Source organism: Hippopotamus amphibius, chromosome 4 (assembly GCF_030028045.1).
Source record: "Hippopotamus amphibius kiboko isolate mHipAmp2 chromosome 4, mHipAmp2.hap2, whole genome shotgun sequence".
In the NCBI taxonomy this organism is placed as follows: domain Eukaryota; kingdom Metazoa; phylum Chordata; class Mammalia; order Artiodactyla; family Hippopotamidae; genus Hippopotamus; species Hippopotamus amphibius.
The window spans coordinates 107,843,264-107,859,175 of NC_080189.1; the positions used below are offsets into that span (position 1 = coordinate 107,843,264).

General features: G+C 57.5%; 1 protein-coding gene across 1 annotated transcript in view; it reads right to left on the reverse strand.

The window, feature by feature from the left end:
• Positions 1-357: 357 nt before the first annotated feature.
• ADARB2 (adenosine deaminase RNA specific B2 (inactive)) overlaps positions 358-15,912 on the reverse strand; it is a 336,404-nt gene continuing 320,849 nt past the window's right edge. Inside the window, exons 7-10 of the mRNA XM_057732894.1 lie at positions 11,433-11,601; positions 4,766-4,947; positions 1,664-1,842; positions 358-534 (exon numbers count right to left, since the gene is read on the reverse strand). Of these exons, the coding sequence (XP_057588877.1) occupies positions 358-534; positions 1,664-1,842; positions 4,766-4,947; positions 11,433-11,601 (707 nt within the window). The remainder of the gene's footprint in view (positions 535-1,663; positions 1,843-4,765; positions 4,948-11,432; positions 11,602-15,912) is intronic.

A 15,912-nucleotide genomic window follows, 5' to 3' on the forward strand; every position in this document is an offset into this window, starting at 1 on the left:
GAGGGGCATGGCGGGGAGGGAAGTGCAGGGATGGGCCTGGGTGGTTCTCACCGGCCACGCCTCGGCACCGCTTCTCTAGGCGGCCACTCAGACCCTCTAGCTGGAATGGAAACTCCCCTAGACACGGAGGAGGGAGAGTGGTTTGTGCCCGTGGGCGGGTGTGCTGGGCGATTTCGGTCCTGGCAACCTGGGAGCAGCCGTCGGAGACGCAGCATGGCCCTAGGTGCTCACCCGAGCTTCGGACACACGCGTGTTTCTGGGATACCAAAGGAAAACAAACGCACAGCACAGGTCAGCACCGTCGGGCATGCCACACGCATGCACGGCCTCGCCTGCTGCACAGGGCTGGCCGCGGCCTCATAGCGTTAGTAGAAACTGGTCTTGCTCTGGCGGCTTCCTCACCCAGGTGCCCAGGCCAGCCTTCTGAAATGCTCTGAACAGCTGCTGTTTGACAGCCTGGTAGGTGCGCGCCCCCAGCTTGGCCTCGCAGTACATGGACGGCGTGTCTCCGTGGCTTGGGATCCGTGTGCTCAGCTGTGGGACAGAATGAGAGAGGACAGGTTGAACCCCGCTGGGAACGGGCCCTGACCAGCAGCACTGCCCAAGCCTGGCGGGCAGGCATGAGCCCCGCCGGTCACTTTCCTTCTCTCTTCCTTTAAACAGAAAAGCGGTGTGATCGTCACGTGGGCTTGGAGTTTGCTAAGAGGGTGGATCTCAGGTTGTCCTCTCACCATGGATGGGAGGGGCCGCATGTGTCAGTGCGATGCTGGGGACATTTCACAGCATATCAAAGTATCCAGTTGTGCACCTTAAATATATACACTGTTCATATGCCGATTATGCCTCAGTAATAAAGAGAAATATCTATTCTCTCTAATTTGACCTATTGATAAATAAAATTTCACATAAGATTCCCCCCCGAAGAAAAGAGAGTAACTGTAGAAATTTCCAGGTTCTATCAAGCAATTCTGTGATTCCCCAGAAAACCTAGTTATTAGGGAGAGTTTGCTTTATGAGAAGTATGAGTGATTCAGAAAAAAAATAAACACACAACTTACCTGCTATTAACAACACAAGCTATGTGTACGTTTTCTTTTTGGAGGAGGATTAGGGGCTCAGATAGGGGTGGGTGGTGGGGCCAGGGGGGCTGTGGGAACGAAGGCCGTGTCCGAGGCGGAGTCACCTGCCAGCCCCCCGGGACGACGGGCTGGCCCCTGTGTCCAGCGGGGTGGGACCAGGCCCGGCTTCACTGCCCACGTGCTGGGGTAGGGGCGCAGGGTGGGGTGGGAGGGGGTAGCGCGCTCCAGCCACACACTGGCCAGTCCGTCCCTGACACTCACTGCCATGTAATTGGGGGAAAACCTAACTTTTCTGAGCGTCCATTTCCTTCTGTCTGAACTGGAATGACCTTGACTCCTAAGTTTCTATGGACTTCCTCACGGGCTGTGCTGGCCACAGATGTTCGCCAGTGAGCCCCTTTCTACCTACTTCTGGGGCCACAGGGTGCCTGTGCTGTGGGTCGGGGCCCGGCTCGGGGGGGGCACACCTGGACACGGGGCCCAGGTTGCATGTCCCCCGTCACCCAGGCTCTGACAAGCGGTGGTCTCCTGGGTCCCACCTGTGTCCCCCTCCCCCACCCCCGGAGGGAGCCGGTGCTGCTGACCTTGCCATAGAGCCGCGCCCAGCGGGCCGAGAGCCTGTGCTTGCAGAGCCGGGAGGAGCGGCCGCAGCTCCGCTTCCCGGTGGTGGCGTCGATGACCTCCATGTCCGCCGTGCCCACCACCCAGTTCACACTGAAGTGGGGCGCCTTCCCGGGCTGCCGTGCCTCGGCCTGACTCACACCTGCCAGGAGAGACCGGGAGTGAGCGCCGCCGGCTGGGGGGACCCGGGGCCGGGCTGTGGGGGGAGGGCCCCGCGCTAGTGGGAGGGGTGGCTGGCCGAGCACCATCGCTGGGGCTCGGATTCGAAGGGTTTTAAACGCAGGGCTGTCCTGTGACAACACCCTGCCCACGTCCCCCCTCTCTCTGGGTTTGTGGTGTGGATTGGCCAACAGGTAGAGCCACGTGGAGGCCATGTGAGCGTGCGCTCCTGGGCACCCGCTGCCTGCCGGCTCCCACAGGGCTGGGGCCGGGGTCCCAGTCTGGCTGATGAGACACAAGATGGAGTGAAGGCAGGCGAGCTCTGAGTGTGCCGGGGCAGCAACCCGCGTGGTGACCGGAGCCCAATGGGGACTGGAAACCGGGCCCTGGTTTGAATTTCAGGGCCACAAAGTGTTAACCCAGGTGCGGGTCCTTCTAAGCCCGGGGGTCACCGAGGATTTAAACCACGCAGGATGGTGGCCTTGGAGGAGGGGCGCTGATGCCAGGGCTGCGGCCACATGCCCTCCACGCTCCCCGTCCCTGCTCTCCATGCAGCAGACATGGCCGGTCCCCCCCTGGGTCCACTGGGGTCACGCAGGAGTGAGCAGAGGTGGACCTCGGTCTCGAGTGTGTCCACGGCCATGATGCTGTAGGATGTGGAGCCCGGAACCCCCGCCCCCTCCTCCCGACCCCCTCCCCTGGTCCGGCCCCCGAGCAGCTGCTCCTGTCCACACTCTGCTCCCTCAGCATCCTGCTCCCAAGTGCACGGGGCAGCCGGCTGGACGGGACCTCTCAGGGCCCCGGGTGGGTGGGCCCAGGGGCCGCAGCAGGTCTCATGGGGAGCAGAGCCTGGAGCTGGGAAGCCAGGGGCAACCTAAGGGCTGGACACGTGGAAGAGGTGTCACCGGACACTCATCAACGTGGACGGAAGTTAGACGGAACATTTGCTTTTAGCTCCACAGCAGGAATGCTAGGTCTGGGGGCTACTCCAGAGTGTTTCTGTGGCTTGACCACAGGAAGTCATTAACCCTCATGCTTTTGAGAAAGAACAGGAGAAAGAAGAAAAGGGAAAGTGAAAAAAAGAGGTTGAAACTGGGCCCCAAATGATATTTTATCAAAATTACTGAAATTATGGACCGTTTAGAAAATGACTCTGGCTTTATAGACGCTGAATTTGCGGCAGACCTTCCCACCCCTTGCTTGATGACGGTGAGTTGACCGAGCCCTTCGGAGGCGGGCGTGGGTCTCAGGCTCCCACCCCCAGCTCCTGTGAGGTGGAGGTCGCCACCTCTGCAGCTGGACTTGTTTGTGTTGTTCATTCTTACGTGATTAAGAGGTGGTGCTGTTGGCACGGGTCACGGTGGGTGTGTTGGGAGAACGTGGCTTTCTGGTCAAATGGGTTCAAATCCTTGCTCCATGCTGGTAAATAGAGCATCTTCACACTTAAGTTGCCGTGAGTCTGTGTCCACGTTTATAAATGGAGGTGATAGCGGCTGTCGTGTTTGGTGTGACGGGGTGTGTGCCTCATCTTGACATTGATGGGGGTGGGGCCTGCTGGGTTAGTAAGTTCCCTTCCCTAAATGATGGAGCCATTCTCGGGGGCAGGGGGTCATGGATGGTGAGTAGCTGCACCGTGCAGACCACACCCCTCTGGGCACTCACCCCCAGGAGAACCACCCACAGGATACTCGTGGCCATCACCTGCCAGGCTCAGGCCGTGGGGCCCTACAGCCCTGGGCACAGCTTCGGGTCAGATCCGAAGGCACCATTCATGGCACCGACGGGGTGAGGGAACCCCCTCCACAACAGGTCGGCCCGAGGTCACGGGAAGGAAAGGTGGGGCCGAGGTCCTGGACAGGAGCTGTGGCTCCTGTTCCCACAGCCTTGCTGCAGTTTGCCGAGTCCCCTCCCTGGGCCCAGGGAGCCCCTGGAATCTGATGTGGTCCCCGGGTTTGGTAGAGGGTCTTAGATCTTAGAAACAGGGTCTGGTGTGTAAAGAAAGCTGGGATGTAGCCACTGAGCACCGGACGGTCCCAGCCCCGTTCGCACTGTCCTCTTCTGCACCATCTGAGCTTTGGGGTCCATGATGCTGTCCTTGGCTGGTGACTCTCGTGGGAGGGGTGTGCCCCCAGGGGCTGGCCTGGCTGCGAGCTGCCCCCATGAGTCACCGCCACACTGTGGGCATCATCGTTGCCCCAGCTTTCTAACTGAGAACAGTTTTAGGGTGCTGGGCGTAACTCTTAGGCCCGACTCTTACCACAGTCCTTGACCGGCTCTTATCTGCTGTCTCCTCTTTCAGAGGATCTGGTCTAAGCCCAGATGGGCCGGCCAGTCGCTGTGGGTCTGTGTCCCCCCAGCTCACAGCTCACAGCCCCTTCAGAGACAAGGCACCGCCCGGGAGGGAGCCGCAGTGCTTCCCTCCAGACCCAGATTATGGGGTGATTACGGGGGTCACAGTGGGTGGGACGCCTCCCCAATGCCCCTCCCCCTGAGCCCAGAGCTCAGCTGTGTCCCGCCTGGCCTGGGGGTGGCATCCCCTCCCAGGTTTGGTGCTGAGGGAACATCCGGGAATTTGCTCCTGGATCGGGTGGGGTCAGCTGGCAGCCCTGGGCCCCCTCCCCCACTGGACACGTGTGTTTATTGCCTGTACTCCTCTGGGCACCGCGGACACTGCTCTGAACGCGACAGCATGACGTCTGAGGCGCTCGTCCTGTTACACCTTCACTCTGGGACGTTACCTGCTCCGTCGTCCAGAGGTGCTCTGTGCCCGTCTGACCTTTCAAGCAGCCGGTCTCTGCAGTCCGCTTGCTGCGTCCTAAGTGGCCACTGCTCAGGCTGAGAAAGCCTGCCCTGGGGCCTCGGGGCCTGTGGACGGAGGGTGTGCGTGTCTGAGGGCCTGTTCTTACCGCTGAGGAGGGGCCGGTTGTGCTGGTATGCGGCGGGCAGCTGGCCGACGTCCTCGGTCCTGTGGCTCATGACGCGGGAGAGGTGGCCGGTGTGGTGCAGGCTGCCCACCACGATGCTGTGCAGGTACACGGGCTCGATGAAGTGGCAGAGCAGGGCGCCCTGCAGCCCCAGCACGTTCCACCTGCGGGGGTGGGGAGGGGTCAGCGCCCTGGCTCCCCCCCTCGCCTGGGGAGGATGGGGGCTTTCTTTCCCCTTGTCCCCGAGGGGTCAGCGTCCCCACTGCGCAGCTGGCGGTGGGGGGCGGGGGCGGCCTGGGGAGTGGGCACGGCCTCGGCCTTGGGACCCCTCGTGACCCGAGGTCCTGCCTGCCGTCAGGGGGACGGGGGACGGAGGGTCTGCTTGTAGATAAATGTGGATCCCTCTCCCGGGAAACGAGGCGTCAGGTGGAGCCGAAGCTATATGTCCTCTTAGGGATTTAAAATCAGATTTGAAAAAAAGATCCTCTGTCTCCAAAGTGAATCTGAATTTTTCTTTATGTTAGCTGGGAAATATCAGCAATTGAATTGATTGCAGTTTAGGGAAAATACTCCCCACCCCCTACTCTGTCAAACCGGGCAGTGGGTGGGACCCATGGTGTTGACATGGACGACCTCGTTTGGCTCTGGGGATGATGTGACCTCAGGAGCCCTGATCAGAGGACACGGCCTGGTCCTCGACATCACGCGGCCCTGGGGGAGCGTTTGCTCCTGCAGCGGAGATGACAGGGGCCTCTACAGACTTTCCCCTAGATTTGGGTGGAGTGAGGTTCCACACGTCTGTTACTGAAGGCAGCGTTTTGTGGTTTCCGTGCTAAATAACGAGCTTAAAACCCAGCTCCATCAGCACAGGCATCACGTGGCTAATTTCTTACACCATTGTTCTCCTCATTAATTAACATTTCTCCACGGTTGGCGCAATCATTGTGCTGCTGTGCCGCACATTCTGTTCACGATTAATAAGGAGCTGTTATACCTCCCTTTCCTGGAGCAGCCAATTAACACACAGTTCTCCCCATTAATTACCGAGGTCCCCAAGCGGCAGGCCTACCTGGAGCGCGGGTTGCCCCAAGAACCTGTGATACCAATTGCCTTAAAAAGTTCTCTTTAAATTTTATTCCAAAACACAAGCAATCTAGCTGGTGATATTAATTTGCCTCAGAAGCGTCGAGGTGAGTGAGAAACATCTTTTAATCTCATGCAAGAAGAGGCAGCCATCTGGCGGGCGCGGTGGAGGAACAGACCCCCCCTCGTAAGTATGGGTCATTAAAGTAATGTGCTCACCCACGTAAAACTCAAGTGGAATATAAAAGGTAATATTTATACACAAACAGTTTAGTCCTACAATTTAAACCGTCATTGGTTTTATGAAACGTTTGCTTTCGTCTATCGGATTTGCATAACTTCACTGAAAAAAATAATTGTGGTCATTTCTGTAAGTCACATCCTGTCTCTCAGAAAGGAATGGAGAGCCGCCCTCAGGACCTGGTGTGTGATTTTTGCAAAGAATAAGCGTCCAAAAGTGTTGAAGGAGAGGACGTTCTGGAGGTCTGAGAGGCAGGGGAGTGGACATTCCCCATCGATAGCAAAGCCCTTTCTCGGACGATGAGAGCGGTATTCCAGCGGGACGTCCCTGTGCTTCAGGCCGTCCGTGGACTGGCTTTGAACCAAACTTCTGGAAGGTATCTGAGTGGCTCTGACTCTGTGGGACTGTCTAAAGACAAACAAATTCTATATCTGGTTTCCTCCTAATAACCTTTACAATAAAGAGACAGTCAGCCTTCTCTTTGCCCGGCTGTAGTTTAACTTATTCAGCCAACATCATCAATAAAACGGAATGTCTCCCTGAATACAGACTGGAGAGCTTGCAGCATCCGGACTGAATGGGAAAATGCCTCTCCTTTTGTTCAAACAGCTGATAAGGCTGCAGTGTTGACAGAGGAAAAAGTCCCAGGCCTAGTTTTCAATATAGAGAATCCCTAAATAAATATATTTTTCTCTGTTTGTCAATCACTGAAATACCAAAGATAAGTGAGGGAGAGGTCTTGGAAAAAGGCTGCTTTCTTTAACCAGAGATGCAGTGTCTGTGCCTGGTGGGCCTATGGGGCTGTCCCAGGACAGGCCCCACCTTAGACGGGCCCGCCCAGGCAGGAGGCTGAGAACCTTGGGCACGGGTGCGGGGGCTGTGGGTGGGCAGGGTCCCTGTCTGCGTCTTTCACCCCCAGGCATGGCCGCAAGGGCCTGCGGGTCCAGCATGACAGAGAAGTCCGAGCATCCCCAAGTCCATCCTTCCTTCACTCCCTCCTTGCCGTGGGCAGGCGGGCCTGGGAGCACAGCCACGCCCACTGGGAAAGGTCACGGTGCAGTCAGGCGACTCGGGCTGGGGCATAGCTGCGGGTACGACGCCAGGTGCCCTGGGCTCGTCTGGGGTTTGGGAGCCTCCTGCTGCCGGGACCCCCAAGGCCGGGATGCAGCTGGCATCGACGTCTCCAGCGCGCCAGGCAGTCCTCACGTGAGCCAGGTGACACGGCGCAAAGCAGGCGGCACGGACGTGGGAGTTGGTCCACCAGGTCCGGGTGACATCCGTTGTCGTTAACCAACCCTTCTGCTTTCCCTCGACGTTCCTGGTGTCTCCTGGTCGCCTGATTTCTAGTTTGTTTTGCAGAAACGGTGCTTCTCAGCCCTTTGCAGCATCCCAGGGGCTGGACAGGGGGCTGGGCAGGGTGGGGGCTGCCTCAGATCCGTGTCCCCATCTCGACACTGTTCAGGACTAACAGAGGGGGCAGGTGCCGGAGTGTCAGCGATCGCCGTTACCACGTTTGTGTTGGACAAATATCCCCGAGTTTACCACTTACTACCGTCACCACTAGAGATGGGGTGAGGTTCCCCTAAAGGCTGCAGTAAGGCGACCACAGGCTTCTGCAAAGGAAGAGCAGTGGTTATTACACCAGGCTGGGAACACTTGGGGTTGGGTGTTTAGTAAGAGCAGTGGCTTTCGAAGGACTGATATTTGAAGATTGGAAGCGTGAACACACTCCTGCCTGCTTTCAGCAGAGCTGTAGGTGAAACCATCAGGTCCCCACACTCAGTGGGGGGGGACTCTCGAAGCCCGAGATCTCGGTGCGAGAGTCAGACCGGGCCTCGCATCCTGGAGAGCCATCATAATTCTTTACAGTTCAGTTTTATGGAGAAAGTTTTAATCTGTTCATTTAAAGACACATTGCAATCAATAAGCTCAGGTGCTTAAAATTAGAAGCCGTATCTAAAGGCACATTAGTTCCAGAAGATTTAGATTCTCACCTGCCGCTCGCCTCTCAGTTCTCAGAGCAAAAACCCCTCCCTAGTTTCCCTGTCCTTTCAGGCGGCCAGTGTTTCCTCTTGGTGAGGGTCCAGAAGGCGAGGCCACGTCCACGGGAACGTGGTCCTCATGGTGACACTTGTCATCTGTCCTGGGCTCACGGAGGCGCAGGGCTCGGTCTCTTTGATCTCTGAGCTGCAGGAAAATCCGACCTTTTGATGTACCCCCAACATTAACTCATGGGTTGAGGGTCGAGTTTCCTGGACCTGGTGAAACAACCCACGTTCTGCGGTTCCCCTGGGCCTGCACCAGCCTGGCACGAATGCTGGCGTTTTACGAATAGATTTCACTATGACTTTGGGTCTGTAATTTTGCAAAGACCAGAAGAGTCAGGCCAAGTGAGTGCTGTCTCCTACCTGGTTGTACTGGTTTCCTGGGGTCGGGGGTGGGGGGAACTTAAAACATCTGAAATTTACCGCTCATGGTCCTGGAGACAGTGGTCTTAGATGAAGGCGTGGCAGCCCCGGGGCTCTGGGGAGACCCCACCCCCAGGCTTCGCTCACCTGGCGCTGCGTGGCATGTAAATTGCCACTCCAGGCCCCGCCGCCGTCTCTGTGGCCGCCCCCGTGTGCCTGCTCTGGGCGTCTGTGCCCAGGTCCCCGCGGCCTTGCTCATGAGGATATGCTAGCTGCACTTAGAGGCCACCTTCTGTCACCCTCCTTGGCTCAATCCCACCTGGGAAGGCCACACTCACTGGCTCTGGGTCCACCATTGGGCACGTGTCACCTGCCACCTGCTATGGGGCATCAGGAGATGCCACCGCCTCTGTTTACCGCGAACCCTGGCCTCCTGAACCCCACTCTGGGGCGTATGTCCTAAGTCTGTACTCGGAGATTTGCAAAAAAGCTTCCGCACAGAGATGTTTCGGGAAGCGTGCTGCAGGGAGCCACCGCTTGTGAGCATCCAGGCGTCCAGCAGCGGCAGGGAGGTGCCCACAGCCTTGCACGTGGATTCAGCACCTGTGACTCTGAAAGGAGCTCGAGTCACAGCGTTCGGCAATGGGCTGTAAGCAAACTGCCCAAAGCACCAAAGTCCTGGCAACAGGAGAAAGCATGTGTTTAGGAAAAGGGTTATGGCAATTATAGCCACGGTGCCTGCTGTTTTAGGTGATGGTGGGATACTGGCTGTTTGTCTTTTCTACTTTTCAAGTCTCCTAACATTTCTTACTGTGTTTTATGTTTTAATGGGTGGTGGCTGGGGAGGGGTTCAGATGTGTGACGCATCCCCCGTGGGCTGTTTCCAGCAGTAGGTGTGACTAGATGGTCCCATCACACTTTCCCTTGAGGCGGAGGCGTAAGCACACGTAGGCTCAGGTGCATGTAGGATCTCGTGGCCACAGAGTCTGAGGTTTGGTTCTGCTTTGGGTGGAAGCCATCCACCCACCAGGGCTGACTCTCCCACCTCAAGCACTAGAACCGGCTTTTATCTGCAAGATGGTGTTTTGCTCCAGGGCTTTAACTAAAATTCCTTTTTGGCTGAAAATCTCATTTTCAAAAGACTTTCACAGCCCAAGAAATTTCCTGGGAATTCCAATGACTCTGTTCCAAAGAGAAGAAATTAAATTTTGGTTTCACTATGTCAGTATCAAAATTATTTTTAAAGGGAAAAACTGTAGCTGGCGTGTCCCCGCTTCCGGCCTCCGGTGTCTTTTTCCATCGAACGGAGAGGAAGCTCTCACTGTTGCTAGGGTGTTCCGCCCTCGTGCGGTCTGCGGCGCTGGGCGTCCCGGCATTGGTGCTGGCCCGTCAGACTCTCCATCTCCCGGCGACGCCCCCCAGTTTTGCTTCTACATGATGCTGAGCTTGACGTCCCCCCATCCCCCCGGCAGGCAGCCTGGGGACCTGTGTGCGCTCGTGGACCCTGCTGGCTGTGCGCCCGCGGTGCAACCTGGGCCTGGTTCCCATGTCTTTGGAGTGAGTTTGATGATAATGGCTTTCACAAACAGCAGCCCTTTCCCCTGGGAGGCCCCCTGACCACTGGACCCGCGGGGACACTGCACGGAGCTCCCGTCCGTGGGGGGTCCGCGTCCACGCCCTTGGGTCCTGGACCAGGTCCGGCCCCCTGCAGAGCTGGATGTCTCTGCTCCCGCCTCCCGTCAGTCCCCCCTGCAGAGATGGGACCTTCCCACCTGCACGTGCCCCTAGAACCAGGCATCCCCTGAGGGTCAGACCTTAGATGCGATGGTGGGGGCGGGTGGCGAAGGGGATTCCAGGGCAAGACGCAGGGCGCAGAGGGAGGGGAGACTGAGGAGGGGAGGGCATCACGGGTGGGGGCAGGGGGAGAGGCAGAGATGGTGGGCTTGTCCAGGGGGGACGGCGGGGCTGGGGGGAGACAGAGACAGACAGAGGGAGAAACAGAGACAGAGGAGAGTGGGGAGAACGGTGAGAGAGACCTGAGGGAAGCCTGGGAAGGTGGGCTGGGCTCCCAGGGGCCCGAGTGCGGGAAGGGACCTGGTTCCACTCCCCTCAGGCCCCTTTTCTCCCACGGTGCCCCCCCCACCATCTGGGCACCACTCACCTGGCCACCAGATTTGGGGACCAGACAGGTGATTGGCGGGGCACCATGAGCTGCATCAATTCCTGGACAAATTGGGGGGGCCCCGCCCTCCCAGAGCCACGGGTGTCACAATGTCCCCAGCTTGTCCCCCCTCAAAAGCAGTTAGCATCCTCCTCAGCCCATGAATGTGAAGTGGGCTGTGCTTTCTAAGTAGATTTTCTTAAACAGAGCATCACTGGTCGGACTGAAACGGGGGTGGGGGCGCCCTGTGGTCTCCCAAGCATGGAGGCCATTCTGTCCCCTGTTTCTTGTAGGCAAGACTCCCGCCTCCGTGACCTTCCCTGGGTCCCGAAGGGCAGATTCAAACAGTAGCTCATCAAGGGAGGAGCGGCCAGGAAATCACCTGAGGCCAGATTAGAGGGACCAGAGATGCTCATCAAGGTCAGGGTGGGGGTCGGGGTCGGGGGTCCCCGCTGCCTGGCTCCCCGAGTCCCTGGGTGTCTGCCTCTCCTCAGCCCCGTCTTCCCTCTGACGGCTCTGCCCAGCTTTCCAGGGGGGCCGTGGTGGTACAGAAGGTGCCCGGCCGGCACACGACCGCGTGTGGGGCAGCGGGCGGCCGGTCCTGTGGCGGGTGTGGAGTTCGGGGGCGACAGGGCAGAGTCCTCGGCCTGGGCATGTGCCTCAGCACCGGGCGGGGCCCCCCTCGGGACCATAGTCCCCACCTCCCCTCCCCTAGCCCCGGGGCGCCGCTCGCGCTGAGGACAGTGGGGCGGTTACCTGGCGATCTTGTCTGTGCAGGACATAGTGACCAGCTGCTCGCCCAGCAGGACGCCGTCCCACGTCTGCACCGCGCCCGGGCCGCGCACGGGCACCGTCCCCTCCCCCGACTCGATCTTCGTGCGCAGGTGTCCCCGGAACTTCCTGGCCAGGTGCTTGCTGCCGCTCACTAGGGGATGAGAACGGCGTGAGATGGGGGCTGGGGGACACGGTGGGGGGGACACCAGGGGTGGGAGGGGACACGGGGGGCCCCGAGGGGACGGGGGCACCCCGGTGCCGCCGCCTGTGTTCGGGACGGGGAAGCATTTGGGGGTGGGTGCGGGGCGGGAGGGACTTGACAGTCACACAGCCCCTCTGGCCCAGGCTCAGCTGGTGTCGAGCCGAGGGCTGGACAGTGACCGTCGGAGGCTCTGCGGCTGTTTGGTCTCCGTGTGCCCAGCTCTGCGCGTGGATGGGCCAGGGAAGGAGCTGCGGTTATAGACACCTGCGTTTGGGTTCCACGTCACCGTCGTGTGTCAGGAGGTGTTCTCCTCGCCGTTTCCAGCCATTTGAAAACATAAACACCGCTCTTGGCTCTCGGGCGGTGGGTGGAATCCGACCGATGGCTGGACCGCAAACCTCATTTAGACTTTAGTCCTGGCTCTGCAGTTTCCTAGCTGCATAGCCTTGGAAAAGCTACGTAAAACCACGGCGATGGTTCGTTCATCTGAACATGGGGATAGAGGTGGTAGCTCCCTCCTAGGCTGAGGGATTAAATGAGACGGGGCCTGGGGGCCCAGAGCTGCTCGCGAGGGCCCAGGTGAGGGGCGTCTGCTGTGCCCGGAAGGCCGCCTGCGGTGGGGCCACGGTGCCCTGTTCCTGCTGTCCCGTCTGCCCTTTCCAGAGCTGCCTCCACACCACACACACCAGTTATTTGAAGAACTACCTTGAACAAGAGGAAGAGTAAATCTATTATTTTTTTCTTTTTTAAGTAAAAGTCTGTACACTTCATCTGGATTATACGGTGTGATAGAAGTGCTCAGCTGCTTTGCTTACAGAGCATGTATGGACTCGCACAGTGATGCCAACACTGACACCCGTGATGATGGGGACGGAAACTAAATGCTTTCTTTAAAAGGTTTCTTTTTTTTTTTTTTTTCTTTTTTTCAAAGAGCTGTTTATTTTTTAAAATTTATTTATTTTAACTTATTTGTGGCTGTGTTGGGTCTTCATTGCTGCACACGGGCTTTCTCTAGTTGCGGCGAGTGGGGGCTGCTCCTCGTTGCAGTGCACAGGCTTCTCAGTGTGGTGGCTTCTCTTGCAGAGCATGGGCTCTAGGCACGTGGGCTTCAGTAGTTGCAGCACACGGGCTCAGTAGCTGTGGTGCACAGGCTTAGCTGCTCTGCAGAATGTGGGATCTTCCTGGACCAGGGCTTGAACCCATGTCCCCTGCAATGGCAGGCGGATTCTTAACCACTGTGCCACCAGGGAAGTCCCTAAAAGGTTTTTATGTGAGTTTTAGAATTCGTGAAAGTGTTTTTCTCCTTCATTTACCCACACTGAAGTGAGGATAAATTATTAACCAAATAATAAATAACATTTGGATTTATATGGGCACCTTCTCTTACGGATCTTGAAGTATTTTCCAATATATTTTCTCATGGTTTCTAAGAACTAAAGTTCCTTTACTATGTATTCATAGCACTTAGAGGCCATCTCTTGGGAAGGAAATTGCTGCACTGCTTGGAAAAAGTAAACCTTGAGAGGTTTCAGTTTGCTTATTGACGGTGCTACCAACCAGGTCCTTGATGAGGTCCAGTTTGGACTGGCCTATGAGTCATCTACGGAAGGAAGAACCAAGTGAGAGACTGAACCTGGGGGTGGGGGAGCACAGCCTAGGGAGGCCCAGCCCTGTCCTAGGTAGAGCCTGTATCTCTTCTATGCAGTTTTAAATGGCACTAGGAATTGAATGGCCATGACGATGCTGCTGGTGGTGATGGTGATGGTGATGATGGTGGTGGTGGTGGCGGTGGCGGTGGTGGTGGTGACATGAGACAGTGGTGATGGTGACAAAGATTACCATGGTCATGATAGTAAATTGAACATAAAGTATCTCGCCCGACTCAAAAATACGTGAGCAAAACTTTGGTTTGAGCTGGGTTTTTCACGGTCAGCTGAGGTCTTTATCTCGTGGACCTCCTGTGGCTGGCGGTGCTGAGGGAGAGGAGCGCTGGCCTAGCCAACAGTCTCCACAGTTTACCGCAGTGTTAGGAACTGTCTTCCACGAGGGGACGTTTCCTCAGGCAGTGCAACCCTTGTGTCCCTCTCTTTCTGGCAAATGTATTCAATACTATCCCCGCCGTCCTCTCTGTGCCTCAGCTCTTGTGTCACGTTCCGTATCTGGAAAGTCACCTCGCATGTTGCCAGGCTGTTCTGCATCCCTACCTGGTACCTCTGTGCCGGCCACTTTCCCTGAAGGAGACTCTGTGGGCTGTAAAGGCCACGACAGCCCAGAGGCCTGGCCTGAGTAACAACTGGTTCTAGGAGTTAAGCGAAAGTTTTCAGGTGGATTGACTTCTGCTAAAGAGCCAGGTGCACAGGACGCGCAGGACGCAAGTGTATTTTTGGAGGCACAGAGCCTGGGGCTGCCTCCTCCAGCCCCCCACGTGCGTGATCAGCCCACGGGGCCCTGAGTGCCGCCATCTTGCAGAGCACGTTTCCTCTGGCTCTTTCTTGCCTGATTGCGAGAGGCAGGAGGGAGTTGAAGATGCCACTTCAAACAGCACAAAATGCCAATCCAACCGGAGACTGCGGGGAACTGGCCTTCAGTCACCTGCAGGATTTGCCGCGTGCCAAGACGGCAGAGGTGTGAATCGTTAAGACCCTGCCTGCCACAGACATGTAAGTGCTCGCAAACCGTCAGAACCCTCTCCTCTTGTTCCAGGGCCCCAGCTCATCAGACTCTTCAGTGTGCTGCTTGTTCTCCTAAAGCCCTCGCCTTCGGAGGCTGGTGTCGAGATAGGGTGAGGGTGGTAACATGCTAAGGAAGATTGTTCAGGTGAATACTTTATTTTCAGGAAAGAGTCAGGTGGCAGTGGAAGAAGTCTGCCAAGGGAGCAAAGGTCTGTCTAAAACGTGATGCATGGTTGCTGCAATGGTGCAGGGGAGAGAAAGAGCCAGAAATGGGAAAAAAGTGTAGGAAAGGAAGACAATATTTTTAAACCCCAAATAAACTTCAAAAAGCATATCGTAGAAGGTATACTTGTGACGTGGTCTACTGCTTATTGTAATATGACATCTGCCGTATGTGTCAGGTGGTCACGTGGGTGTCCTGTGCCACCTGGTGAGAATGGCGACAGTGACCATGTGAGTCAGGAAGCCGCGGAAACCCATTGGCCCCGCGAGGCACGGACACTGCCATGTGTAGCTCAGTGGTCAGCTCTGCAGATGGGCGTCAGGAAGTGTGCTGGAGATTCCTGACTTCCTCGGGGGCTTTGGGCCAATCTCTTGAGCTGCCCTCACGTACAAAGAATAGAACTGGCTCAGACGTCCAGGCGTGCGGCTCGCACGTGTGCGATATCTGTGTGACGTAACCATGCTATTTCTCATGGCTTCCTGTGGGAGATAGGTCGGAGGTTTGACCGAAGCTGTCACACTTGTGTAAAATGGCAGCAAGAGCTGAATTTTCTAGGTTACTTAGAGAGCCCGCCAAGCAGAAGGCATGTGCTTTAAGGCGTCGGTGAGTTGGAAGGAGACAGTTGTCTGGTCACTGTGACAAGCCCGGGTCTCTTCGTTCAGCTCTTCATTTAGCTTCCAGTTAGAGCTGCCGTGGGTCTCGACCCGGGAGGTGGACTCGTCCCTGTGAGTCTGGCCCCAGGGGACGGAGCAGCTCTGAGTTGGGTACGACCTCCGTCTCAGAGCCTGCGTCTGGAGGACTGTCCCCTGTGCGTGGCCTCTGTCCGTGCCCACTGGGGAGGCCAGGTCTGTCCCCCGCCTCCCACACCGTCTCTGTGGGCCTCGCGGACGCCCAGCCAGGCACCCTCCACCGGGAGAGGATGGGAACGCAGCTGGGCAGGAGACAGGGTGGGGGCTTTGAGTCCGGGGGTGCAGAACCTGGCGGCTCCCCCAAGTCACCGGGGACGTTTACGCCCACGGATCCTCGGCCCCACTCCAGCCGAGGCACCAGGCCCTTGGGGGAACCTGCATCGGCAGAGACTGCCCGGCAGTGCTGCGGGCGAGTCGGCCTTGGAAGCAGCCAGGTCTGGTGCCACCTGCTCGCTGCAGCACGGCCCCCAGACAGCTCGGCCAGCGGCCCCCGAGCCTGGCTGTGAGGACTCCAGGGAGGAAGGGTTTCGGTCTCTCAGGTGAGTGTTTTGAGGGAAAAAACCGCACTGACTTCAGAATTTCTGGAGCCACAGGTGTCCCCGGCAGCGGGGCCGCGTGTGGTCCCTTAGCTGCAGGGCCTCTGGGGCTGCGGGCACAGCGGAGGCCACGGTCCCTG